Raw genomic sequence first — 27865 nt, 5'->3', positions numbered from 1 at the left:
GCGTGCACCATGGCAACGAAACTGCGCCGGTCCCAGCATGCACCGCGGCCCCGCAAAAACTACCGCTCCCGGCATGCCGTGGGGCAGGGCTGCGCACTCCGCGAGGGAAAGATGGCGGCGGTGGAGCACGTCGTGGCGGACGCCGGGGCCTTTCTGCGCGGGGCGCCGCTCCAGGTACCAGCGTCGCGGCGCGGCGGGGCCTGCGGGACGCCCGCCCCGAGCCGGGCCTTACTGGAGGCGGGAACGGCCGGGCTGGGTCAGACCCAGGACCCCGTGGCCGGGCCCTGCCGTGCGGAGCCTGGGGGCACCAGCGCCGGGGCGGGCCCAGGCCCGGGAATTTACCGAGCTCCTTTCCGGGCCCAGGCCTCGGGAGCCGGGTCAGTCCGTGCCCGCAGCACAGCCAGGAGCCCCGGGGCCCTCCCTGGAGCCTCCTCGCTCTCCCGAGCCCAGCTTCACTTCCCGCCTTCGCAGCACCCCGGCGAGGGGCTCCCCCGGGGGAAGGGGTCAGGAACCCTCCCCGGTCCCGGCCTTACCGCTCTCGGTCACATCCCCCGGGGTTGTCTCCTTTCCAGCCTGGCCAGGCCCGGCCCAGCGCTCTTCACCTCGCCTCCCCGCCGTAATCCGCTTTTGTGGCCCTTTTCTGAACCTTTTCCAATTCCAACACAGCTGGGATGGGGCGACCACATCTGCACGCAGTAGTCAAGGTGTGGCCGCACCATGGATTTATAGAGCAACAATAGGATGTTTTCTGTCTTATCCATCCCTTTCCTAATGATTCCCAACACTCTGTTTGCTTTTTTGACTGCCGCTGCACATTGAATGGATTTTTTTAGAGACCCACCCTCAGTGACTCCAAGATCTCTTTCTTGAGTGGTAACAGCTAATTTGGACCCCATTTTTTATATGTGTAGCTGGGATTATGTTTTCCAATGTGCATTACTTTGCATTTATCGACACTGAATTTCATCTGCCATTTTGTTGCCAGTTTAGTCAGATCCCTTTGTAACTCTTTGTAGTCTGCTGTGGACTTAACTATCTTGAGTATTTTTATGTCACCCGCAAACTTTGCAATCTCACTGTTTATCCCTTTTTACAGACCCCTGGGGCACCCCACTATTTACTTCTCTCTGTTCTGAAAACCAACCATTTATTCCTACCCTTTGTTTCTTGTTTCTTAGCCAGTTACTGATCCATGAGAGAACCTTCCCTCTTATCCCATAACTGCTTATTTTATTAAGAGCCTTTGGTGAGAAACCTTGTCAAAGGCTTTCTGAAAGTACACTATATTCACTATTCACCCTTGTCCCCATGTTTGTTGACCCTCTCAAAGAATTCTGAGGCCTGGTCTACATTGGGGGGAGGGGGCGAATCGATCTAAGTTACGCAACTTCAGCTACGTGAATAACGTAGCTGAAGTCGACGTTCTTAGACCTACTCACTGCTGTGTCTACACTGCGGTTAGTCGACTGTTGCCGCTCTCCGTCGACTCTGCCTGTGCCTCTCGCGGTGGTGGAGTACAGGAGTCAGCAGGAGAGCGCTCGAGGGTCGATTTATCGCATCTAGACTAGACGTGATAAATCAACCCCCGCTGGATCAAGCGCTTCCCGCCGATAGTATAGACATATCCTAAGAGATTGATGAGGCATGACTTCTCTTTACAAAAGGCATGTTGACTCTTCCCCAACAAATCATGTTCATATATGTTTCTGATAATTGTGTTCTTCATTATAGCGTCAATCAAGTTGCCTGGTACTGAAGTTAGGCTTACTGGCCTGTAATTGCCAGGATCGCCTCTGGAGCCTTTTTAAAAAATTGGTATCACATTGCCTATTCTCCAGTCATCTTGTACAGATGTTGCTTTAAGTGATAGGTTATATACCACAATTAATAGTTCTGTGATTTCATATTTTAGTTTCTTCAGAACTCTTGGGTGAATATCATCTGGTTCTGGTAACTTATTACTGTTTAATTTATGAATTTGTTCCAAAACTTCCTCTAATGACATCTCAGTCTGGGATAGTTCTTCAGAATTGCCACCTAAAAAAATGGCTCAGGTGTGGGAAGCTCCCTCATTCTCTGCAGTGAAAGCTGATGCAAATAATTCATTTAGCTCTCACCATTCATGCTGTTAATCTACTCTCCACCCCACTAAGGACAGCAGAATAGTCAGTTTTTACTTTTGTTTCTAATCACTTCAGAAAGGCCTGTTACTTTAGTACCTTGATCATCCAGTGGCCCTACCAAGACAGTGTCTTTCTGTCTCAGGCAGTGGCTACAGAGCAGGGGAGCCAGGCCTTCCCCTAGCCTGGCAGCCCCTCTCCCATCTGTGGGGCAGGGGGAGGTTGGTGTGTTTCAGCACCTGGCTCCATGGTGATGGGCACTGTGTATGGGGCTGCTTTGGAACCACACCATGCTGTCTGTGGGGATGGGCATCGCCATGTGCCTTCTGGCCTTGGAATCAGAGTCATTTGTCTGTTTGTTCCTAATATCAGGAATTCTTGTGTGTTTCATACAACAGGACTTCGGTAGAAACATTTACACTATTAAGGAGGTGGTCAGTGAAATCCGGGACAAGGAAACCAGGAGGCGACTGGCCGTGCTGCCCTACCAGCTTCACTTCAAACAGCCCTTCCCTGAGTACGTTAAACTAGGTAGGCGAGCTGGCCTCAGGGACTAAGCAGTTAGCTTAGCTGCTTTCTCCTAACTCAGTGTCCTTCCTGGCACTTGTACGGCTTTTCTCTGAATAGGTATTTTTTTGTCATAGAAAGTGTGCCTGGATTCCATTAACCGTAGCCTTAAAGCAACTGTCAGGAGGAAAGCCCCATTCCTTTATTAACTCCTGCTCCTGTGATTGAAACTAACAATTTTAAGAGTCCCAACATACTCTCACCATTCATGCTGTTAATCTACTCCCCACCCCACCCAGGACAGCAAAATAGTCAGTTTTTACTTTTGTTTCTAATTACTTTTGCTTCCTAGTTCTCATGCAGTAGCACAAGGCTGTGGTGTTTGGGTTGAAATCCCTTGGGGAGAAAGTTAGCATTCAAATAAAACTATTCTCATGGAATTTATTTCAAACATTCCACAGAGGAGATCATTGTCACATCTAAAGGATTCTGGTGGCAGTAATGGATGAGGAGAGGCATGACCGATTGTAGGAGTCTTTGATCTGCTTAGCCCATTACTACTAAAACCCACATCTTGAGCCTAAAACAACCTTACTGTCACTCTTCAAGAGAAAAGTGATGCTTCGTCTGGATTCTTTCCAAATATTCTTAAGCTCAGCAGATAAATGCTCTTTGATAGAGTGGCACAGACCCTTTTACGCAGAGCTACCTGTAGGCCTGCGAGAAAAGCTTTTAGGGTGATATTTAAAGAGAAAATGCCCTTAAGAGGATGGGGGCTATGGGAAGAATTCTCAATAGATGGGAATGGTTCAAGTGAAAAAGCAGCCTATACAGATACCCCAACCCAACCTCTGTATTTTGTATTTTTCTGAAAGTTCTTATTTCGTTAGTATCCATGTATCTGCTAACCATTGGATTCACCCAATGACGGCACTTTCCCTTTGTTATAGTGACAGAATTTTCAAAGAAGACGGGTGACTACCCCAGTCTGTCAGCCACAGATCTTCAGGTGCTAGCCCTGACTTACCAGTTGGAGGCAGAGACTGTTGGGGTGGCTCATCTGAAGACCGAGCCAGAAAAAAAGGTAAACTCCCCTGGAGTGACGGACCCAATCCATTACTCTAGTGCTGGGTAGGTCCTTCAGGATTACTGCCTTCACGAGTCAATAGGCTTTTCAAAGGTGTCTGGTGGGGGTGTATAGTCATGAGAAAAGTGAGGGGGATGTTTAATCCCAATTCTTGATGTAAAATTCAGTCTGCATCTACTGTCATGGCCTGGTGCCATGTCACCTTTTTGTCTGGTCTCCAAAAAGCTCTTCTGTTTTTAAGAAATATCTGGCTGCATTAGAGAACTTGTGTAATCAGATGTAATATTTTACCTAATATAATCACACCAGTTTCAATTCATGGAGGATAGGTCCATCAGTGGCTGTTAGCCAGGATGGAGTCCCTTGCCTCTGTTTGCCAGAAGCTGGGAATGGATCACTTGATGATTACCTGTTCATTCCCTCTGGGGCACCTGGCATCGGCAGTGTCGGAAGACAGCATACTGGACTACATGGACCTTTGTTCTGACCTAGTCTGGCTGTTCTTACGTTAATTATTTTTGGTCATTTATTTCAAAATGTGTCAGCAAGTATGTCTAACAATACAGACAACAAAAAATTCAGAAAATGTTTGACAAATAGATTCCTTATTAGGCGTATTCATTCACTACTTTGGGTAATAATTCATTTAAACTACAATTCAGAAACTTATTTCCCACACCCCCCCAGAAGCAGTGCAAGGCCGGGTAACGGAGGAGCTGAGAGAGGGAAATAAATTGCTGGGAAGGAGCCTGGCTGTGAACTTGGAGGGTTTTCGGGTATGGGTGGGAAATGTATGGAACAGGTTTTTTGGGGGTAGGGAGGGACTGTTGGGGAGCTTCCCCCATGCAGACCCTGGCTGACCCCTAGCCTCTCAGATTCAGTCAGGCACATGTGTCCCTCCACCCTCACTCAGACACCCACTCCCCCATCCCTATCTGTCTGTACCCCGACCCAGCCCCACTCTCTGGCCCTATGTAGCTCTGCACCCCCTCCCCCATCACCATGTGGCCCTCCCACCATGGCCCTATGCCTCCACTCCCATTCAGTCTCTGCCCCAGTCTGTCCTTCCCCACTACCCCTTATGAGCCCCAGTCTGACCTTCATCCCTCCTCATCCACAGCACTCCACAGCCCGTCTTCTGGCCTGGCCCGCTGCAAAGAAGGCTCTGCAGACTCTTTTCCCTAGCTGGCTGGGAGCTGCTGCTGTGTTCTATTGGCACAACACCCTCTGGTGGGCAAAAGGCAGAACTGCAGCAACTTTTCAGCAGAAACTTTTTTCTGTGCAAAAAAAGTTAAAAATAGGCACGGCTTATTAATTATGCACTCATGCAGTGGCACAGAATTCCCCCAGGAGTAATCTAATAAACCTGCATTAAAAGAATGTTAAGATTGTAAAACTCAAACACTCAAGTTAGGACATGCCAGAATAAAAATGGTGCCCCCTTGTGATTGTCTATTGTTATATGTTCTCTAATTCCATGATCACATACTATTTATTTTTTTCCCTCATAGCCCAGGTGAACAAACAGCTTGCAGGATTGGCCCCATGGCTATAGTCCCCTTCCCCCTACCCTTCCTCCAAATAATTCCAGTTTCTATAAAATGTATAGAGCAAAAAATTAAATACATTATGATGCATATAAACAGCTGTCCGTTAATAAACTATGGAATCAAAAAGATTGACCCGTTAGAAGCCGGTCACTTTTTATGACCACACTACAGGTGATATCTATAACCCCACTCTGGCTCCTTTACACTGGATGAAAGAACAGAGCTACATAAAGGGGCTACATAAACCCCAGATTTGGCCCAGAGAGGATTCATAAGGTGTGCCCCCCCATCTCCACCCCCCCTACTCCATCCCTCACCTCCAAGTCCTGGGGCACAGCTTCTGAACCAAGTTGCCTTGTAGTGTAAACATTACATAGTTGAGAGATCCTGGGGACTGAACACTGAGCCGTAACAGTTTGTTTCTAGCCATCGGTTAAAGCGCAGTCAGCTGCCTGCTAGTCAACACCTTCCATTCCGGTTTGGAAAACAGTTAAAGTCAACTAAGCTCCATTGTTGGAGGGGTTTGTAAAGATGCCCCAGGCCATCCCCGTGTTGCTGGCTTAGGAACTAGCCCAAGGCGGCCCTAGTCGTACATTCTGCTCTGCCTGCCAAACTCACTGGTGCTCTTAATTGCCTGCAGGTTCAGCTGAGCTCCACCATACAGCATCCAGAGGCACCGGTTCATGTCGCTGGGTTCCACCTGCCTTCCAAGGTAGCTGTTTGCATTGGCTATGGTAGTGCTCTCGGAGCCTCCATGAAAGGTGCTAGTATGGGGGGAAAGAGCCTTCCACACTTATGAAGGCTCATCCACTCCCGTGGGGTAGGTAGAGATCTTTGTATCCTGGGGAAACTGAGGCAGAGGGCGGTTTGGGACTTGTCCAAAAATCTCACAAGTCAACAGCAGAATATACTCCTGGGGGGATTCTGTGCCAGAAATTCAAAATTCTGCAAAAAATTCAGCATATTTTATTTGTCAAAATAATTCAACATAATCACACCAGTTTCAATTGTTTTGGTAATATATTTAAACTACAGTACAGAAAAAAGTAACTAACTATTCAGCATTTCCTAAACACATGAAAGTTAAGTTACAAACACTTGGTAACCAATTCCAGGATTGTAACTGGAATGCATGGTTTTTCATTTAAATTGCATTATAGAACACCAAACAGCCAAAAAAAAAAAAGTCATTTTAAATTGCTCAGACTTTCACACATGAAAGTCATACAGTTTTGCAAATCATTGGCCTGGACCTGGCTGGGTACTTTGGGAAGGGCTTGGTTTTGATTGTCCTGACATTTTGACTGCTTGTTAAATATTTTATTTGCCCAAACGTCCTTTTTTAAAAAAGGACAAGTAAAATAAATCCTGAGCTGTAATCTAACCCCATTGTGCCACTTTGGCACAGGAAAAAAGCGAGAAAGCACATAGACTTTCCTAGTTGAGGATTCCCTTACTGTCCTTTATAATAAGGCTCCACATCACTCTGGCAATGTAGGGGCCTTAAAACTTGCGCAGGTTTTATGCTCCTGGGGGAATTGACCAAGAAAGGGAACAGTTAACTAACAATAGGAACATTAACAATGTTACTACATAGGCACATTCACTTGTGCCTCTAGCCTGCTGTGCGTAATTCAAAGCCCTACCCTTCCATGCAAGGGAGCTGCAGTCCGAGAGAGGGACAGAGTTGGCACGCACTTACACCCAGCCCCACGCCCTCCCCCCAGTGATCAACCATGCAGGCAGTTTCCTGTGTCCCACTAACTTCCTTCTATTTGTTCAAACCTAGTCCAAGCACCTGGAGGAAGATGCGTGTCTGTCCACATCTGAACGTGGCCTGCATGCAGCAGCAGAGGAGAACCCAGAGTTCAGCTCCTTCCTGTACTGGAGGACTCCTCTGCCCAGCATTGAAGAGGACTTGCAGGAGCTGCAGGTGAGAGGCACAGGGCACTCTCTAATTCCCAACTCATTTCAGCTGCTGCCTCCTTGCTCCCTGGTTTCTGTGGATTCTCTTGCTGGCTCACTCCTGTCTAGCTTTGTGGCTGTTAGGTTGGTGCCCCCTTCTCTGGCATCACTCATCTCGCCTGCCTAGGTGCTGCATAGGCCACATCTGACTGAGTGTCTCTTGCCCTCCAGAAAGCTGACACCGTTTCCATTAGCCTAGAGGTACCGGCGAGTCTCCAGTCTGGGGAGGATCAGGAAAATGCTGGGGAGGACGGAAGTGAAGGGGACAGTGATGACGGAGAAGGCTGGATAACTCCTGACAACATCAAACGGCTCCAGCAGGGTATGGGGCATGGTGATGCTCCTGCCAACGTACAGGTTGGCTGCGTGACCACAGACTTTGCCATGCAGGTAAGGAGTGACTGTGTGACTGCAGCTATAACATGCCTAGATGAATGGGAGCCAAAGCAGCAGGTCGTCTGCAAAGGGAAGATTCTGCCTCTGCTGGACATCACTGAGCAAGTCAGCAAAAGAACAGATAAAGGAGAAGAACTAGGGCATGTAATTCATTAGGGCTTTCCAAACCAGCAGAGTGCCTGGGGCTGAAACTGGCTTGGGCAGAAAGGGCAGGAATCAATGGTCAGTTTTTAACATGGAGTCAGTGGAGACGCCTGAAGCCCCCAGCACAGGAGAGGAATGCCAGAAAGATCTGCACTCGACTGCCCTGTAATGCACTTGCCTGCACAATGAGAAAAGGGGTGAACAAAGGCTGTCACCTCACTGCAGATGGCATTTTGGTTAGTTGGCGCTAGAGAAGAGATGGGCCCCACCTAAGCTAGGTAAATAGAGTCAATATCTGGTTTTAGGGCATAAAATAACCTCTAACTAATAGGGGTTAGGAAGAGAGAGACACCCCGATGGGCAGTTTATTGCATAAATTGCCCAACACCAGGTTTCTTGGACTTTCTTCTGCTGCAGCAGGTACTGGCCCCTGAGAGAGAGAGGTTCCTGGCCGAGATGGACCCCTGTGGACTGTCTACACTGTGGTAACAAAACTCCAAGGTTGGAGTGAGTGTCTTCAGCTGTACTGGGGAGCAATAGTGCCTCACCCCTGCTTTGGCCATACAACTCCTCCCAGAACTATCTTTAGGCCATCCGCAAAGCTGGTTCTGTCTCAGAGGCCTGCCCTCTGCTACAATTCTGTCAACGTGCATTGTTGTTCGTAGGTTGATTGGTGCCTCTAAGAGCTGCCTGGAGGTTCCTCCTACAGGGTTTTCCCCATGGCTGTTCCTTCTCCTTGCAGAATGTTCTGCTCCAGATGGGTCTCCATGTGCTGGCAATGAATGGCATGCTGATCCGGCAAGCCAGAAGCTACATCTTACGCTGTCATGGCTGCTTCAAGTACGTGTCACAAGCATCGGAACCTGCTGGTGAAGAGCAGCGCTACTCTTGCCAGGGAGGTGTCAGGGGGGTCATTGGTGCTTAGACAGCTGAGTGGTGCAGTATAAATGTTAAATAACACCGCTGAGTGCAGACAGGGAGAAGCTTTCCCAAGACAATTAAGCCCTGGTATCTCAGTCCTAACTAGTACTATCCCCTCTTAGCCCTGGGCTTCCTTGGAGCAAGGGCTGCTGCTTTATTCAGCTTGTGTGGTGGAGTATCTGGGGGATAAATGCCAGTCATAGGTTAAGTTGGGACTGAACAAACTCACTCAGTGTGACCTAGGTCCTGAGACTCCAGTAATGAAAAACAGGTGCGTTAAGCCAGCGCCTCACCTAGCTCCGTGGGTCGCCTTCCTCTTTCTGGGTCTTGTGCACAGGGGACTGGCTCCAGCCTCTCTCAATAGCCCAGACTGGCCGGTTGCTAGAATCCTGCTTGTGGAGAGGGCTGCAGCCTGTGGAGCCACCCTGTGATACTGGAGCATTGAACCACTTCTGTTTTCTAGGACAACGTCTGACATGACCAGGGTCTTCTGTCCGCACTGTGGCAACAAGACACTGAAAAAGGTTGCAGTGAGCGTGGGTGCTGATGGCACCCTCCACATGCACTTCTCCCGCAACCCCAAAGTCCTGAACACACGAGGGCTTCGGGTGAGTAGCTCATCATTGGGACTTAGGCACAACATGCTGGCTGGTCTGCTGTCATGACACAGCCTAGTAATCATAGCAACATTGAGTGAGAGCCACCTGGTCTCTTGTTAATGGCTTGGGGCCCCAGGCACAGAGGCCTGCTGAGGAGGTTTTCACTCTCCAGTGGTGAAACAATACAGGGGTTTGTTTCACTTGTGCTATGGCTTGTTGGCATGGAAGGAGTTTCTCAGATTAAGACCAGCAGGGACCACTGTGATCGTCTGGCCTGGCCTCCTGCATAACAGAGGCCATAGGATTTCCCTGAATTAATTTCTGCGTCCAGTAGCTGTGGTTGAACTAGAGCACATTTTTCAGAAAAACATTGTCTTGATTTAAAAGCTTCCAGTGCTAGAGAATCCACCATGACCCTGGTAAATTGTTCCAGTGGTTAGTTCCCCTCACTTAGTTCTGGCCTACATTTGTTCAGCTTCAACGTCGAGCCACTGTTCTGCCTTTGTCTGCTAGGTAGAAGAGCCCCCATCTTAAATTTTGGTGCCTTATTCAGGGACGTAAACTGATCCAGTCACCACTTCACAGATCACTGCTTGAATTCACTATGTGGGGATGAGTTCCTGGGAGGAGCCGGCCTCCATCTAGTGTCCTGGCTTTGCCAGGGGACTCTGCTCCTTAATGACTCTTACTCTCTCCCGCAGTACTCGCTGCCCGCTCCCCAAGGGGGAAAACATGCCAGCAACCCCCACTTGGCTGAGGACCAGCACTTTCCTCAGCAGCGGCTTTCCCGGAAGGCAAGGCAGAAAACCAATGTCTTTGACCCGGATTACATTGCAGGGGTTTCTCCCTTCGCAGAAAACGACATCTATAGCCGGGCAGCCAACCTGCAGATCCGGGATGCAGCTCTGGGTGCAGGCCGGCGGCGCATGAATCCCAACGCAGCGACCAAGAAGTTTGTGAGGAAGAGATGAAGGGAGGGGACCCCGCTGTGATCTGGCTGCATCATGAGGGAAGGGCTGTTGACTCGGGGCAATAAGCAATGCCACATTTTCATGTCCGGTCTCAGAAGGATAAGGATTGTCACAGGGCATCCCCGTGTGATTCCAGAGCTTGCTGTGCTGGCTGGATTCAGAGGGGGATTGGGCCACTGCTTCTATGCCCAGCCGGCCGTCTACCAAACCAGGAGACACCTGTGGCTGAGTAGCAGCATTGGGCCTGTTAAGTGATTCGCTGAGATGAGGATGCCGAGCTGCAGGAGGAAAGAAGGTGATACTTCACCAAACTGGGTCTGGAAAGCAAACCTGCTGCTTCTCCCAAGCTGTATTTCAGCACTTTTAATAAAGAAGGGAATTGCATTCCATGTGTTTCACTTCAAGTGGAAAAGGGCCTGGAGCTGTTGGCTACAAGTGTGTGGACTGAACCAGCTGTGGAAGTAGTAAAGGGTAGAACTTGGCCCCATATTGGAAGATGCTGGAAATGCAGCCAATGCTCAAGGTCCTGTTAAGAGACCAAGTGGGGTGGTCGTGTCTGATGTACACGTTGTCCTTGTTACGGATCCCTTACCACTGTGCTGGTCATGGTAGCACAGGTGCCCATGCTGTTGCTGGAGCCAGTGAGTGCAGCAGGAGGCAGCCACCTGCTTTTCCACAACTTCCAGCTCCCAGCTGTGAGTTGCTGAGATAGGGGTGACAGCTTCTCTTGGTGCTGGCTGGGCCACCTATCCAGCTTCTGTCTCACTGCAGGAAGAACAACCCCACTGACAGTTAAGCATTGCATGCATGCACCAGGGCAGCTTGCCTACACTCTGTGCACACAGCGTAGGATGGACAATAGCAACCCATCCCATTGGGCCTGAGAGCCATTACCTGCATTGCTCAGCATCAACCTCCCCCCATACCCAGGGGCAGAAGCTGGGTGCTGAGGTAGTCTGGTCCTTCATATTTATCCTTGACAAACTAACATCTTAAAATAAACACTCAGCCAGTAGCCCCAGCCAGTGAGACTGGAGCAAACAGCTGCACCAGCATCATGAACAGCCAGACCGAACCCTCAGGAACCTGTTATAAATCCATTGGCTCCCTTCCCTGGAGAGTTTCCTGCAGGATAGAGCAGCGCTTGGAGACTCACTCCGTTCTGCTGCAGTGGGACAGATGTGAATTGGCTGAGTGGTTGAGATAAAACTAGAAATAAAGGCTGTGACTGTTTGCGTAAAACCCTCTGGAGAGGTTTTGACACTGAGTGCCCAGAACCAAGTCTCCCTATTACCCCCCCCGTCTCAGCAAGAGACACACATGCTGGTGCTAATCTGGGTATCAGCCCCCGCAGCCCAGTCTGTTAACCACCCAACTGTTCTTCTCAGGCTACTTCTAGCATAGCCCCTACTTTGCCCTGCAGGTTAACACTGTGTACCCCAGTCCCTGCCTCCTCAGAAACATCCCCCTATGGTTCCCAGCCCGTCTCTAGACACTCAAGGTATTGACCTGGGCAGCTGTCCTCGAGGGGGGATGCGCCTACAAGCTGAATGGAACACAGCCCTCTAACTTACTGAAAACAAATCTAAGTTTATTAACAATGGTTAAGGTGTACGACATAGTGAGGAAGGGCAATAAGAACAGGTTACAGATACAACACAAAGGTATAACATGCTTCTAGTCTAAACTTAACAGGCTAAGCCCTTGTTGAAAGGAATCTCTCTGACCCAACTGTCTGCAGTGCTTTCAGCCAAACCCTGCTTGAGTTCCCATTTTCATTAACATAATCACACTGCCCAGTTACTCCTTGTGCCTTCCTCTGATGCCCCAAGTTCATGGTCTTTGCAGCCCAGAGACAATTAGCCTTTGGCATCTTCTCAGGGTGACTTGAAATGCAAATATAGCTACCATTGTTTTTATGACTCTCAGTGCTTCAGTTAAGCAGGGGCAAGTGAGTAGAAATGGTTGGTCTGGCAGAAACACCTGTGTGTCAACTGTGCCTGGTTACATTGTTTAAAACATTTTTAGTGGCTACACAACTACTTACACACCATCCATCCATACATCTTGCAATGCCTATGATGATGAGTCTGTCGCTAGCTTTCATTTGTAAAAAGCAACAAAGAGTCCTGTGGCATCTTAAAGACTAACACATGTCTTGGAGCATAAGCTTTCATGGGTGAATACCCACTTCATCAGACACTGTGTCTGAACCCTCAAGAGGTTGTCTGCTCAGCATCTTTGCTGAACTGTGTCCTTTTTCTGTGAGCTAGCTGCTTTGAGGTGTCTCTTCCTCTAAAGGAGACCTGCAAGCCAGCATCACAAGCACAACTAATCTGTGGTGTAGGGATGACTGGATAAGCCTTCCTGTAGCTGGGGAATATTCCCCCTCCCCCATGGTTCTGCAAGAGGTGGGGTAGAATCCAATTAAAGGTCTGTTGTGCTGCAGTTTGCCTTGGTGACTTCAGATGAAGCTTGTTAATGAAATTGCCTCTAATGAACTCTAACAAGTTTGGCATAAAACCCAATGAGATGCGTGGTGCTCACAGCTCTGTTGCTTCTAATGGGGAGAAGGAAGCCAATAAGTACCAAATTGAAGAGTGAACTGATTTAAGATGCATTGAAATCTCAGCCAGAGGCTCTGGGTGCCATGGCCGTATTTTAAATCCTAATGAGCGTTAGATTAAATGGGCCTGATGCCTGCTGGGAAGGCACAGACAGGAGAGGAATGTAATAAAGTCAATGTATATTGGGTTCCAGCTGCTCTCTCCGTCCTCACAGCACAATGTAGGGGGAGTGTTCACAGGGTCTCCCCTTAAGTGCTGCTTAAAAATACACACAAGCAGCACAAAGGTGCTTTATCAGACAAACAGCTCAAGGAAACCCACTGAAAATCAGCACAGAGAACAAAGCAGGTCTCCAGGGAGCAGAAAGGTCACCTTAATGCCAACCAGGAGCTGGAACATCTGAGCACCCAGTGCCACAGTCAGCTCAGCAGGACCAGCTGGTGCAAGCGAACAAGCTGTGTTTTACTGGAGCTAGATGTAAATCTCTACATGTACAAAGAACATAGGTTGCACTTACACCCTGGAGGACTCTACTCTGGGAAGCAGTGACTCTGACAAATTAATCAGCTGAACATGAGCTCCCAGGGTAACGCTGTGGCCAAAAGGGCTAATATGATCCCGCACACATACTGGAATCTCAAGTAGTGGAGAGAGGTGGTTTTACCCTGTATTTGGCACTGGTGCAACTGCTGCTGGAATCTTGGGTCCAGAGCTGGTGCCCCCAAGGCAAGCAAGAGGTCAATAAATTGGACAGGGTTCAGAGAAGAGCCACATCAGTGGTGAAAGGATTAGTAAACCTGCCTTCTGGAAACTTAGCTTCTTGAGTCTATCCATTTAGCTTAACAAAAGGAAGGTTAAGGGTGATTAAGGACCTATATGGGGAACAGAAATTGGATAATGGAGGACTCTTCCATCCACCAGAGAAAGAGCTAACGCCATCCAACGGCTGAAAGTTGAAGCTAGATAAATTCAGACTGGAAATCAGGCATACCTTTTTAGAGGTGAGCCATTGGAACAATTTCCCATGGGTCATGGTGGACTCTCCATCACTGACCACTTTTACATCACAATTGGATGGTTTCCTAAGAGCTCTGCTCTAGGAGGTGCTTTGGGGAACAGAGCACCATCGCAGCTGACTGCCTCCTGAGCACCCCTCATGGGCGGGGTGCTGCAACACTGCCCTGCCTCGCTCCCCCCCCCCCTTCCGGGCCCTTTGAGAAATCACAGGTTAAAGGTGGTTCAGACCCCACAAGGGCTCCCAGTTATGGAGTCCACGGGTCCATACTGGCCTGCTAGCCCTCAAGCTCCGTTCAGGGTCTCTGCTAATGACTCCAACGTAATGCAAAACATAAACTCACCCCGTCTGCAGCCCAGCTGGCTTTACAGGCTCTCGCTCAGGTCTCCCTGCCTGGAGCGCTTTCCCCACTCTTTCCTGAATCTTCAGCGTCTCCCCTGCTGGCTTGGGGCCCTACAGGAGCCTTCTGGCCCCTACGGCATCTCCAAGCCTAGCTGCAGTCTCCTGAGCTCACCCTTTTACTGCAACTTCATGCTCTGCTTATTCTGGGATTCGCTGATTCAACCCAGGTGTGGCCCATCCTGTAATCAGGGCTGTTTTAGGCTCTCCAGCCCATGGGACAAGCCCCCCGTTACAGGGATATGCCATGGCCTGTGTTAGACAGGAGGTCAGGCACTAGATCACAAGGGTCCCGTCTGACCTTGGACTCTGCGCTAGAGAGGGGCAGTACAGAGGCGCTAATCTGTCTGGATGTCAGTAAAATCTTTGTTACATTGCCAGATGGACATTATTAATAAAGCTAGAGAATATAAGGATTAGTTCACAAATGAGGCGGACATGGCACTGGCTAAAAGGGAGATAAGTTGTGCTGAAAGGGGAACCATTGGGCTAGAGCGAAGTCAGCAAGAGAGTGCCTCAAGGAGCGGTTGTGATGGTATCCCCGGGGTACAACCTGGAACTGGGGTACTGCTGGGCCCCTTAACTCTCCAACCTGGGCAGTCTCTCACAAAGCATTGCTAGTGGCAAGCAGCAAACTCCTCCAGGTGCTATTATCACTCAGCACAACAGCATGTTGAGCCCCACACGCAGCTAGATTGCATGAATGCTCCCTGAGCCACTCATGAATCACACAGAGAAAGACACGAGCAAATCTCCCAATTCCCCAGCCTTGCACCCCCGGAATATACCATCTTGCCCTGGTCAGAAGCCTGACCCCAGTATAAGTTTGTTATCCAGTTCACTCCTCCCACGATGTGGAGAGGACACACACCAGCCTTTGTAAACTGAAGTGAGATTACCCAAGCACTTCAACCCAAACACGCTGTTTTAGGTAAAATATAAAACAGATTTATTAACTACAGAAAGATAGATTTTAAGTGATTATAAGTGGTAGGCACAAAAGGTTAGAGATAGTTACCAAAGAAAATAAAAGGTAAATGTACAGTCTAAATCTTAAACCTTATTAGACTAGGCAGTATTTGGATCAAGCAGTTTTCCTCATTCCACTGGATGTTGCAGGTAGGTTAAAGTTCTTAATACACAGGCTTCTCCTTTAAGCCTGGGACCAGTCTCCTCAGTTCAAGTCTTTGTCATCCCAGCATTCATTGCTTCCAGCGTCAGTGGGGGAAGAGAAAGGCCCAAGCATGATGCCACTGTCCCCTATTTTATATCCTCAGCCCATGTGCCTGGAAAACGCCAGCCCAGACATGTCCTGGTGGGCTTTGCTGAGTCACAGGGTTGAGCAATTCATAGATTCATAGATTCTAGGACTGGAAGGGACCTCGAGAGGTCATCGAGTCCAGTCCCCTGCCCTCATGGCAGGACCAAATACTGTCTAGACCATCCCTGATAGACATTTATCTAACCTACTCTTAAATATCTCCAGAGATGGAGATTCCACAACCTCCCTAGGCAATTTATTCCAGTGTTTAACCACCCTGACAGTTAGGAACTTTTTCCTAATGTCCAACCTAGACCTCCCTTGCTGCAGTTTAAACCCATTGCTTCTTGTTCTATCCTTAGAGGCTAAGGTGAACAAGTTTTCTCCTTCCTCCTTATGACACCCTTTTAGATACCTGAAAACTGCTATCATGTCCCCTCTCAGTCTTCTCTTTTTCAAACTAAACAAACCCAATTATTTCAGCCTTCCTTCATAGGTAATGTTCTCAAGACCTTTAATCATTCTTGTTGCTCTTCTATGGACCCTCTCCAATTTCTCCACGTCTTTCTTGAAATGCGGTGCCCAGAACTGGACACAATACTCCAGTTGAGGTCTAACCAGTGCAGTGTAGAGCGGAAGAATGACTTCTCGTGTCTTGCTCACAACATACCTGTTAATACATCCCAGAAGCACATTTGCTTTTTTGGCAACAGCATCACACTGTTGACTCATATTTAGCTTGTGGTCCACTATAACCCCTAGATCCCTTTCTGCTGTACTCCTTCCTAGACAGTCTCTTCCCATTCTGTATGTGTGAAACTGATTTTTCCTTCCTAAGTGGAGCACTTTGTCCCCTCGGGGTGTCTGGATCCTGACTGTCACAGTTAGGTATGCCTTTCATTAAGGGCTCTGTCTGCCATTTTTAAAGGCACATGATAAAGTTGTTGTGTAGAAAGAGGAAATTTGATTTCTGGTACAGAATTAAAACCAAATAAGGTTAACTGCTAAATTTACATAGGTTTAATAAAAAGTTGATGGAGAAATCTACATGCATTCCTTTGGGCAGGTATTTTTAACTCTGATTGACATTTTAATGTGTGACAGTGAATAAAATGTTGTGTTCAGCGTGACTCAGGAAAATCTGGGTCAATGAGATATTGGTGATAAATCCATAAAGTGCTGTGCTCAGCATGAGTCAGGAAAACACAACCCATTGTAATATTGTGTGATCTGTCCACAAGAGGTTCCATGATTAAAGAATACCTTCTGATTGGCTCAGCCAATGAGGTTATTACAAGTTTCTAGAACAGAGGGGTTTGTGTCATTTGGCCAGTAACTCTGTGGGTTGAGATACTTCTTTCTTCTCTCTGCCTTTTTTTCCTTTCTTGCTGTTTTAAAACCTTTTTAGTAATCTCTGAAAGATGTCTGTCCCCTGTAGTATGTGACTAGCTCTCTGGATGCAGGTTCTCTATCACTAATACTTTGTGATCTTTGTGCCATTTAATCAACTATATTTAGAAGTGTAATAACTGCATACAATTAGTTTTGCTAAAATATATGTTTATATATGTATTAATACTTCCCCTTTATTCCTGCCATTAATACTTTGCACAATTATTTAATGACTTTATTTAGAAATGCACTAACTACATCAAAAGAATATTTTTCCTTTAAAAATGCATGTTATATGTATAATATATATACATGCACTGATATAGATATATGTATTAACAATTATTTATTCCACTGTTACTAAGATTTAGTAAGTTATTTCATGATTTTATTTAGAAATGTGCTATGTTAAAATTATTTTTCGGTAAGAATGCAGGTTAGGGTGATCAGACGTCCCGATATCGAGCAGTTTGTCCTGCGTCCTGACCGAAGTATTGTCCCGATATTTTGTTTCAGGCGCTTTTTTTTTTTTTTTCCCATGCTTAGGCGGCGGTGAGAGGGAGGGAGAGTGCCTTTTCAATTGTTACACTCACCCGGCATGTCCAGATCTCAGCGGGACTTCGGCGGCGGGTACTTCAGTCGCTGACGGTCTTCGGCAGCATTTTGGCGGCGGGTACTTCTTTCTTTGGCGGCAAAATTTATTACCCACCGCCAAAATGCCGCCGAAAACCCAGACGGGCGAGTGTAAAGGCGCTGCCCCTGCGTCGGTCCCGATATTTTGCAGTTAGCATCTGGTCACCCTAATGCAGGTTAATCCTCCTCCTTTATTCTTATGTCACTCTGACTTTGTACACCTGTTTACTAGTCTTTATTTAGAACTACCCTAAATGCATACCCAGAGAGTAGTTATCAATGGTTCACAGTCATGCTGGAAGGGCATAACGAGTGGGGTCCCACAGGGATCGATTCTGGGTCCAGTTCTGTTCAATATCTTCATCAATGATTTAGATAATGGCATACAGAGTACACTTATGAAGTTTGCGGACGATACCAAACTGGGAGGGGTTGCAAGCGCTTTGGAGGATAGGATTAAAATTCAAAATGATCTGGACAAACTGGAGAAATGGTCTGAAGTAAATAGATTGAAATTCGATAAGGACAAATGCAAAGTACTCCACTTAGGAAGGAACAATCCGTTGCACACATACAAAATGGGAAATGACTGCCTAGGAAGGAGTACTGCGGAAAGGGATCTGAGGGTCATAGTGGATCACAAGCTAAATATGAGTCAACAGTGTGACACTGTTGCAAAAAAAGCAAATATTCTGGGATGTATTAGCAGGAGTGTTGTAAGCAAGACATGAGAAGTAATTCTTCTGCTCTACTCCACGTTGATTAGGCCTCAACTGGAGTCTTGTGTCCAGTTCTGAGCGCCACATTTCAGGAAAGATGTGGACAAATTGGAGAAAGTCAAGAGAAGAGCAACAAAAAAAGATGAAAGGTCTAGAAAACATGACCTTTGAGAGAAGATTGAAAAAATTGGGTTTGTTTAGTCTGGAGAAGAGAAGACTGAGAGGGGAGATGATAACAGTTTTCAAGTACATAAAAAGTTGTTACAAGGAGGAGGGAGAAAAATTGTTCTTCTTAACCTCTAAGGATAGGACAAGAAGCAATGGGCGTAAATTGCAGCAAGGGAGGTTTAGGTTGGACATTAGGAAAAACTTCCTAACTGTCAGGGTGGTTGAACACTGGAATAAATTGCCTAGGGAGATTGTGGAATCTCCATCATAGGGGATTTTTAAGAGCAGGTTGGACAAACACCTGTCAGGGATGGTCTAGATAATACTTAGTCCTGCCATGAGTGTGGGGGACTGGAGTAGATGACCGCTTGACCTTCCAGTCTACGATTCTATGATTATAAAAAGCATATTTTCCTCCAAAAACTAGGAAAAGGCATGAAAGCTATATTTATTTGTTTAGTTCTAATGCATCCAATAAGGATAAATTAAATAATTTTATAAAACTTTTTTCAAAATGGGCAACGGTACCAAAAATCCCCATGTCCAAAAATGAGAGCTAGGGGCAGATCATAAGGCAAAAAGAGGTGTGTGGAAACCTGTCATATTTATATGATTCTAAAAGCTACAGACGTAAAACTACTCTGGCTCCTGGGCCACTGGCAAGAGATTCTCCCAGCCAGATGCTGATCTCACTGAAGACCCTTCCTCTGCTGGTTCAAACACAGGAAAGACAATACAACAGCATGCGTGGCCGGCTTGTGGCCAAATGTCTCTGGCCATGGCAGAGGCCCGTTTTCTCAGTGGGCCAGGATCTCTGGGAAGCATGCTGCCGTGTTTGAGTTCTCCACGGGTAAAAAAATCATCTCGGGGGCTTTTAAGGGACATACTTTTGTGCTTCTGTAACACAGACTAAGACACACCACCACAAATAGCACCAGCCCCTGCCAGAACAATGCATGCAAAATCTGCGGACACAGCTCCACTGCTACAGTGATCAACACCCCTCACAACACACCTTTCGAGAGCCGTGTGTCCTGCACAATCACAACATGTGGTGAACCTCATTTCATGCACTAAATGCCCCATAACAACTACGCTCTCGAATGAACTCACATTGAAAAATGATAACAAAACAAAAACACCCTGTCGCCTGTGGACGAACACTTTTCACAAAGCGATCACTCTGTATCCGACTTCATCCTCAAAGGAAATCTGCATGACAGTTTCAAAAGATGAGCCTGGGAGCTTAAATTCATAACTGCTAGACACTAAGGCAGTGGTTCTCAAACTTTTGTACTGGTGACCCCTTTCACACAGCAAGCGTATGAGTGCGACCCCCCTTATAAAGTAAAATCACATTTTTTTATATTTAACACCATTATCAATGCTGGAGGTGAAGCGGGGTTTGGGGGTGGAGGCTGACAGCTCGCGACACCCCCCCCATGTAATGACCTCGTGACCCCCGAGGGGTCCCAACCCCCAGCTTGAGAACCCCTGTACTAAGGTCTTGTCTACACTACAGAGTTCTGTCAATGCAGAACTCTGTAGTGTAGACAAGGGGGAGATAGCTCAGTGGTTTGAGCATTGGCCTGCTAAACCTAGGGTTGTGAGTTCAATCCTTGAGGGGGCCACTTAGAGATCTGGGGCAAAATCAGTACTTGGTCCTGCTAGTGAAGGCAGGGGGCTGGACTCAATGACCTTTCAAGGTCCATTCCAGTTCTAGGAGATGGGATATCTCCATTAATTTAACATTTAAATTTAAAAACGCAAGTTACGCCAATGTACAGCCACTGCTGTAATGAAACCACTGTTGTGAGTCCAAACTATGCTCCTTGTGTCAGTGGAGCGCATCCACACTACCAGCTCTTGCAAGGACACAGAGAGCAGTGCACTGTGGGTAGCTATCCCACGGTGCAACTGGCTGCAGGGTGCTTTGGGAAGGGTTTGCAATGCCTCATGGGGCAGGTACAGTGTCACATAATGAAGGTTTCTCAATCCCATCATTCCATGGGCATCGCCAGCCGCTTTTCAACTACCTTGGTAACCTCCCTTGTGCCGAATAAAACTGTGTCGTGTAGACAAGGCCTAAGAAGCATGGTCTTCATAAAGACACTGGGTTTATGGCTTATGACAACAATCTGTAACCCACTAACCCCCACTTTTTGTCCTATGACTATAGGGGTGTTACCGGGCCTGAATGGTCCCTTAGCATATGTGCTAACTACTTATGCTAAACTATCTGATCAACCTTGTATGTAGCTGTGACACTCTGAGAGCCTTGGCCAGATCTGAAGAAGAGCTCCGTGTCAGCACGAAAGGCAAATTAAGGCATGAATCAAATGTCTCCATGGTCCTTTTTCTGGTGGTAGTGATGACACTTGCTCGGCTGACAGGGCCGCCTCTAGCTTTTTTGCCGCCCCAAGCAAAAAAAATTTTGGCTACCCCCCCCCCCCCCCCCCGTCCCAGCCCTGGGCTCCTCGCCGCACCCCCCTGCCACCCTAGCCGTAGGCTCTCCCCCACCATCCACCCCCCTGCTGCCCCAGCCCTGGGCTCTCACCCCCCCACCCGCACCCCCCTGCCGTCCCAGCTCTGGGCTCCCCCCTACCCCCCACCATTGCCCCACACACACACCTCCTGCCGCCCCAGTCCTGGGCTCTCCCCCTTCCCCACCTGCACCCTCCTTCCGCCACAGCTCTGGGTCACTGGTAACTCGCTCCCAGGGCAGGTCATTCAGCAGGAATTTTAGATGTGCACAGAACACAGACAGGATTGGTTCCCATATGGTTACAGAACTGCAATAAAGTGGAACAATTTTCAGCTTGTGTGATTGGAGGATATCTGGATGCATATTATAAGACTGTCCTACATAAATGAGGAAAAGTTGAGGTGCCTTTATTATTCTTTTGTTCCACTCTTTCTTTCTATGGGGAATTTACCAATGTAATATCACTGTCTTTCTTTTAAACAAACGAACAAAAAAAAGGCAATGGCTGTTGAAAATAGCAATTCCAGTCCTAATAACCACTGGGAAGCATTTCTTGCTCAATTTTATTCTACTTTTTCTACAGCAAGTTCCAGTGGATCAGTATATTTGATTTGGGAGAAATGAAGTAACAGCTGTCCAAACTGAGCTTGAGCACTCCTGAATTCTGAGGTGTTCAAATCTGGAAGGCAGGTGCGGGGGGGGAGGGGCCTGTGGCTCCTCAGGGGAGCACGGCAGCATGTATGCAGCAGCGTGTCTGGCGCTGCGCGAAGCCAGACACGCTGGTCTGAATGGCATGGTAAGGGGGCTGGGGGGTTGGAGAAGGGGTAGGGAGATCTGGGGGGGAGTCAAGGGACAGGGAGCAGGGGGTGTTGGATGGGGCGGAGGTTCGGGGGGGCAGTCAGGGGACAGGCAGCAGGTGGATAGGCATGGGAGTCCCAGGGGTTTGTCAGGGGACAGGTAGGGGGTGGAGTCCTAGGGGGGATGTTGGGGGGGTCTCAGGAGGGGGCAGTTGGGGACAAGGAGAAGGGAGGCTTAGATAGGGGGTGGGATCCTGGGGGGCAGTTGGGGCAGGGGTCCCGGGAGGAGGTGAGCAGGGGGGGGTTGGATGGGTTGGGGATACTGTGGGGGGCAGTCGGAGGGAGTGGATGGGTGCAGGGTGGGGCTACCCTCCCTCCCGGTGGAGTGTCCTATTTTTTGAATGTTAAAATATGGTCTCCCTGCCCTTCTCAGTGCAGCTCTCCATTCACTGCAGGCTGCAGCATGAGGTCTCAGCTACCTCCCTCCCTCCCCCTCCCTTTCCTGTTGATAGCTGCCAAGGGAATGCTGGGAAATGTAGTTCTTTCCCTGCTCCAGGGCTGGCTCTATAGGCAGGGAGCTAACCAAGGAACTACAGCTCCTAGGGTCCCTGTTGGTTCTCAGCTCCCATGCTGGCTCTCTGCCGGCTGCCGCCCCTGCAAATGGGCTGCCCCAAGCATGTGCTTGCTTTGCTGGTGCCTAGAGCCGCCCCTGTCAGCTGTGACAGCTAAAGCAGCGAGGCTGCAGCCCTGTGTGCTGGGCGGGAAGGGTTACTGAGTTCATTCCGACGTGGAACTTGCACATCTCTGCAAACAGCTTCTTTTGGGATCTCACAAACAAATGTATCAAGTTTCAGCAAAAATCTTTGTCTGTTCCTTTGAAGGCCAATAGTTCCCTGTTGAGAGAGAAAACAGCCCTTTGGCTATAGTGTCTGACAACTCAACTCCGTAAAACTTGGTTGGCTAGAAAAGCGTTGCCGAAGTGCCTCCCTTCGGGTGTCCGGGACGTGGTTGCACAAGGCAGGCCGAGGCCTCTGATTGCACCTTTTAGCTTCACTCTCTGGGCAGCTGATGGCTACAGATTGTGTCTTTCCAGTGGTGAGGGGCACAGGTTTTACTCATTGCTTTTTGACTGAGTCTTGCATCACATCTGGCAATCTGAGGAACTTTTTCTCATGCGCCTTCATAGTTTGGATGTTGGTTCCATAATCATTCCTCTCTGTGTTTGAACTGGGTTTTGTGTCTCCCAGTTTCCATCTAGGGTGACCTGACAGCACGTGTGAAAAATCAGGACAGAGGGTGGGGGTAATAGGAGCCTATATAAGAAAAAGACCCAAAAATCAGAACTGTCCCTATAAAATTGGGACATCTGGTCACCCTAGTTTCCACCTGTAGTTTCTGGTAGCTGATGCTGTGTTTGGTGAGCTCTGTATATTTCACTGTCTCGGGGTATCCCCTAGGGTGATGGCTCTGTAGCAGGCTAGCTTGTGGTTGGGTCAGATTTGATTTTTGCAGAGACTCATGTTGGTGGTTTGTTTAGATGTTGTTCTAATACTTGGTGCTTGTTTCTGTTTGGCGTGGGGTTGCTTATCCTGCTGGTTGAGAGGTTAGTGTGATTGAGCCCTGGCAGTGAGGATGTAGGCGTGGACTGTACCCTCATTTGGATTTAAATTCAGGGGCTTTGAAATAGAAGGAGCACTTGGTACATCAGAAGGTAGGTGGGGGGGGGGCGCATGCGTCCGTCCATCCGAGGACTAGGAAGGGGATTTGCCCCAGTTCTGCCATTAGAGTTCGTCTTGCATACCTGCAGACAGTGACATCGTCCACTCTTCCTGTGCCCTCCCCTCTCTTCCACAGACCCCCGGGCAGTGTGCCAGGAAGAAGGTGGGTTGTCCCCTGCCAGCTTGCGACGTAGCTGATGTAATTAGCAATGGGAGGTGCCTGGACTAGATGTATTACAGATCGAGCGACATTTTATATTTCATAATAATTTGGAATACGTGTTGGCTATTGTATATATTTTTGATAATGGTGATATAAATGGGAGCTACCCCTTTAAGAACACAGTGGGGCACAGTGAGTGAGCCACCGCAGGCAGGTCTGGATCGTGGGGCCCCCAGGAGATGTTTCTGTACCTGGCACAGCTCCAAGGGAAAAGGGTTCAATCCCCAGAATCTCCTGAGAAAGGTGAGTCTTGTGATGGCGGGTGTAACGGTCCCACTGTAGACAACATCCCCTGAAAGCACAAAGCAAAGGACTCTTCAGGCCTGCCAGCCCCCTACGTTTAGGCAGACCCAGCTGCAACGCCTGTCTCAACACCACTAACAGGCAACGAGGCCCGTGGGCCCTGGTCAACCCAACACGCCGGGTGGGGCCCACCCTGCTACGCAGGGGTCTGGCCAGCCACCGTCCTCAGCTCCTGGCCTTTGCCAGGCTTCTTGCCCCCCCAGCAGAAGCAGTCCGCCGGCTCCCCTGCCAGTCAGCCCTCAGCTGCAGGGCTCCCCTCCTCTATATAAATCCATGGTACGCTCACATCTTGAATACTGTGTGCAGATGTGGCCGTCCCATCTCAAAAAAGGTTATAATTGAGGTCTATAAAATCATGACTGGTGTAGCGAAAGTAGATAAGGAAGTGTTGTTTACTACTTCTCATAACACAAGGACTAGAGGTCACCCAATGAAATTAATAGGCAGCAGGTTTAAAACAAACAAAAGGAAGTATTTCTTCACACAACGCACAGTCAACCTGTGGAACTCCTTGCCAGAGCATGTTGTGAAGGCCCTCTGCCCACAGCGGCTGGGAGCTGCAGGGTGATCATATTTCCCAAAAAGAAAATGGGACACCCCCACCTGCTCGCGTGAGGCATCCACCTTCCCCGGCGCAAGGCTGTTGTCCATCACTGGAACCCGGAGGAGGGCCCCCTCAGGAGTCTGTCACCTGTCACTGGAACCTTGCAGGGGCCCCATGAGGAGGCTGTCGCCTGTCGCTGGAACCTGCCAGGGCCCCCACTGGCTGCCAGCTCCAGAGTGAAGCAGAGAATGTCACAGATTCAGGACTTCCATGATCTCCATGACATAAATGTCGCCTTAATTATTATTGATTTCCAACCTGAATTAGGCAGGTGATGAGTCAGGCCAATACGCAACCATGGGCCCACAGCATATTTATATCGGACAGTGGAGCATCCCCGTGCTGCAGTTATAACTACACAACCCAAATCAGTCCATCATGTCGCTGCCCCTCCGTGTCAAGAGCCTGAGACTGGCCCCCAGTAATCAACCATCCACACGGTAATAGTTGTGATGGGGATCATCAACAATCACCCATCAAAGGTGGCGTGTAGCTCGTGGAGCTAGCATTAGCCTTTTCTTTTACTCAGAACGGACACAAAGGAACCCACAAGCCGTATCCTGTAAGACATTAGCTAAGCAGTTAGCATAAGGTTCAAGCTGTTTCTGTCACAGGCTCTGCATGCCCAGCGACGGAGGAACCTTCCATCAAGCCAACTTGTTTGGTCACCAAGTTCAGTGCTGGGATGTAGTTCCAGATGTATTTGGTATGCACAGAACACACTTGCAAACTGAATCCGAGTCAACACGACAATTCCTTGCTCTGGCAATAGTGCGACTTTGCAAACGCAGACCAAGGTGACAGATGCTGAATTAGACTTACTAAGCTAATCAGCAATCCAGAGACCAGAGAAGCTGTTGCTTCCATCGATATATCAGGTGCTGAGGGCCTGCATCCTCCAGAGGAGGTTCCCTAGGTGGCTGGTATCTAAGGAAGCTAACTCCTACAGTCCCCCAGACACTGTTGTGAGCGAAGTGAATGTGCCCACAGAGCTTCGGGGATGCTGTCCCATGAATGAAGTTTGCACCTGGGTGTATGGCTTTGCTCACAGGCCTGCCTGGCACTTAATTAACTTGTTAATACTCCTTATTTTGCTGGACTAAGTACCATGGTAACAGGTGGACTCTGTTGGACTCTTTCCTTTTGTTTCTCTCTCTCATTATTGCTCTCGATACCATCCACAATCAGCAAAGCTTTCTTGAAGTCCAGCTATACCTGGGCAGCATCCTGAGTTGAAGGCCTATCTGATTTTCAGATTCCTCTCCATTATTTCAGAGTCTGGTGCTCACTAATGCTGGTCTCCTGCTGAGAGAAGCTAGAGGTGGTTGACTGCAGTCTCTGGAGTGCTACCGTGTAGTCCACTGCCACCTTAATTTTTAGTATGTAGTCCACTTCCCAACATTACTTTTAAATGTGGGCAGGAGGCAGTCATCCTTACCATTAATGCGTAGATGAGATCTGCAGCCCCACTTAATGACAGCATCATTGCACCACATGTCACTAGTGCTCCCTGAGAGCAAGTCTCTTGATGATGAAAACAGTTACATCTACAGGACTGGACTAGACCGTCCAGAAAGAGAAAATTCAGTTTAAATCTCTTGATGGCCAAGTGCTCAATATAGACTGAAAAAAATAATTCTCCATTCAATCACTGCAGCATTACAAAGCTGCATAGAGATCATCCCAAACAAGCCTGAGATAAGAACCGAACTACACCAATGAAACAAAAACAGAAGTGACACTGCCTGGGAACACCAGCCTGCAGGACAAGAGTAGGTTGCTCATGACAGCTCTGCCATCGTTTGGAGTCGTCTCTAAGGGGTTCTGGAATCTTTCTGCCTAATCCCAACATTCCATTGAAGCAACAATATAAGAAAGATGCTGATAATTATAGGAACTGATGAATGCTGAAGAGATTTGTGACATCTGACTCCACTCAGTAATTACAATTAGGGTGACCAGACAGCTAGTGTGAAAAATCGGGAGTGTGGGGGGGGGGAATAGGAGCCTATGTAAGAAAAAGACCCAAAAATCAGTACTGTCCCTATAAAATCGGGACATCTGGTCACCCTAATTACAATACTGCTGTGTATAGTGCCTCCAACAAGACCCTGGGCTAAAAACCTGAGCTTCCTTCAAAAGAAAAGCAAAATGTCCCAAGCCTCTTTGCCCCCAGAAGGACATTAGTTCCTCTCTAGCATCATGTAGCTGATGGGAAATGTGGTAGAGGAAGTGAGTGTTCTCAGAGGTAACCCTGCCATGCACTTTATAGCCTCGGCACAGGTTCAACAGTCACACCTATTTCTCTGTAGTTGAACAGCCACAGGGCAAAATCTTTTGTTTGCTGCTGTTATCCGAGGGAGTTACACCCATGTTCTTCAGTACGGTTCTGACAACTTCATGTAGAATGGCCCTGGCTTACCTCTACTCACAATTCCTCTTATCACAAGGGACAATCAGCCAGTTCAGAAAAGAGAACTGGGAGGCACAGGATAGTGTTGTTGCTGTGAGATTACCCTGGAGTTTAGGGCCAAAGGACAAAAAATAGTTCAGAGTCAGCTAGTTCCTCGCTAGAGACTTGGGGGTCCCTTCAGTGGAAGCAAGGACAGCTGTGGGTCATAGTTTCAAAACAGCCACTACACTCGCACCTGACAGTCCTCTAACGGCATGATTGACATGGGACAACGTGGAGGTTTTGCATATGCCAAATTGTGGCTACAAATGTGACAATTGGGTTGTGGACACTAAAAATCTGGCATCCTCTGCTCTTCCTGTTGTGGTTGGGCATTGCAGAATGTACAGTTATGGGATGGGCGCCACCCCATTGAACCTGGTGGATGTAACAGATGCCTGTCATGCAGGATAAGCGTAAAAAGCAATTGAGCTCCTTTATGGAACCAAATACCTGAAACAGCAAGGGCACCACCCAGCAGGCAGTAGACCCTGAGCCATGTGGCCCAAGGGGGTTCTCTGGGGATGGATATAGCGAACACAGGGTGGCTAGGGCATTGATGGGGGCAGAGGGGAGAGGAAGTGAGAAAAGCAGCAAGAAACGCACCCAGCGAAGCAGCAGAAAGCCAAGGACACAGGCACAGAAGCCTGGTAGCGTGACCCTGAGAAAAAGCTGAGAGCGCACCTGAGGGCTAAGTGCTGGTTGAAAAGGGGCTTGGAACTATGAGCAAAGCAACTGTCTCCTGCTGTTTGGTTCCACCTGGGAAACAGGACTTTATGTATATTCTTTGTAACTAAAGAGGATTGCATCAGAGAAATACCCGACTCGCTCATCAACTTCTCCTAACAGAAACAATCCACTAGATCCCA

General features: G+C 48.3%; 1 protein-coding gene across 2 annotated transcripts; it reads left to right on the top strand.

The window, feature by feature from the left end:
- Positions 1 to 14: 14 nt before the first annotated feature.
- Positions 15 to 10644, top strand: NOB1 (NIN1 (RPN12) binding protein 1 homolog). Of its 2 annotated transcripts, XM_008164168.4 has the most exons (9): positions 15 to 174; positions 2519 to 2651; positions 3578 to 3711; positions 5905 to 5976; positions 7054 to 7197; positions 7401 to 7619; positions 8512 to 8609; positions 9154 to 9298; positions 9991 to 10644. In XM_008164168.4, exons 1-9 carry the CDS (start codon positions 112 to 114, stop codon positions 10258 to 10260), a joined length of 1278 nt encoding a protein of 425 aa, XP_008162390.2. In that variant the 5' UTR covers positions 15 to 111; the 3' UTR covers positions 10261 to 10644. The 2 variants fall into 2 exon arrangements, with proteins under 2 accessions (XP_008162390.2, XP_008162391.2); XM_008164169.4 differs by lacking the exon at positions 5905 to 5976.
- Positions 10645 to 27865: the final 17221 nt, after the last annotated feature.

Source organism: Chrysemys picta, chromosome 14 (assembly GCF_011386835.1).
Source record: "Chrysemys picta bellii isolate R12L10 chromosome 14, ASM1138683v2, whole genome shotgun sequence".
Classification (NCBI taxonomy): Eukaryota; Metazoa; Chordata; order Testudines; family Emydidae; genus Chrysemys; species Chrysemys picta.
The sequence above is the reverse complement of the archived record's forward strand: the minus strand, read 5'-3'. Positions and strand labels throughout refer to the sequence as shown.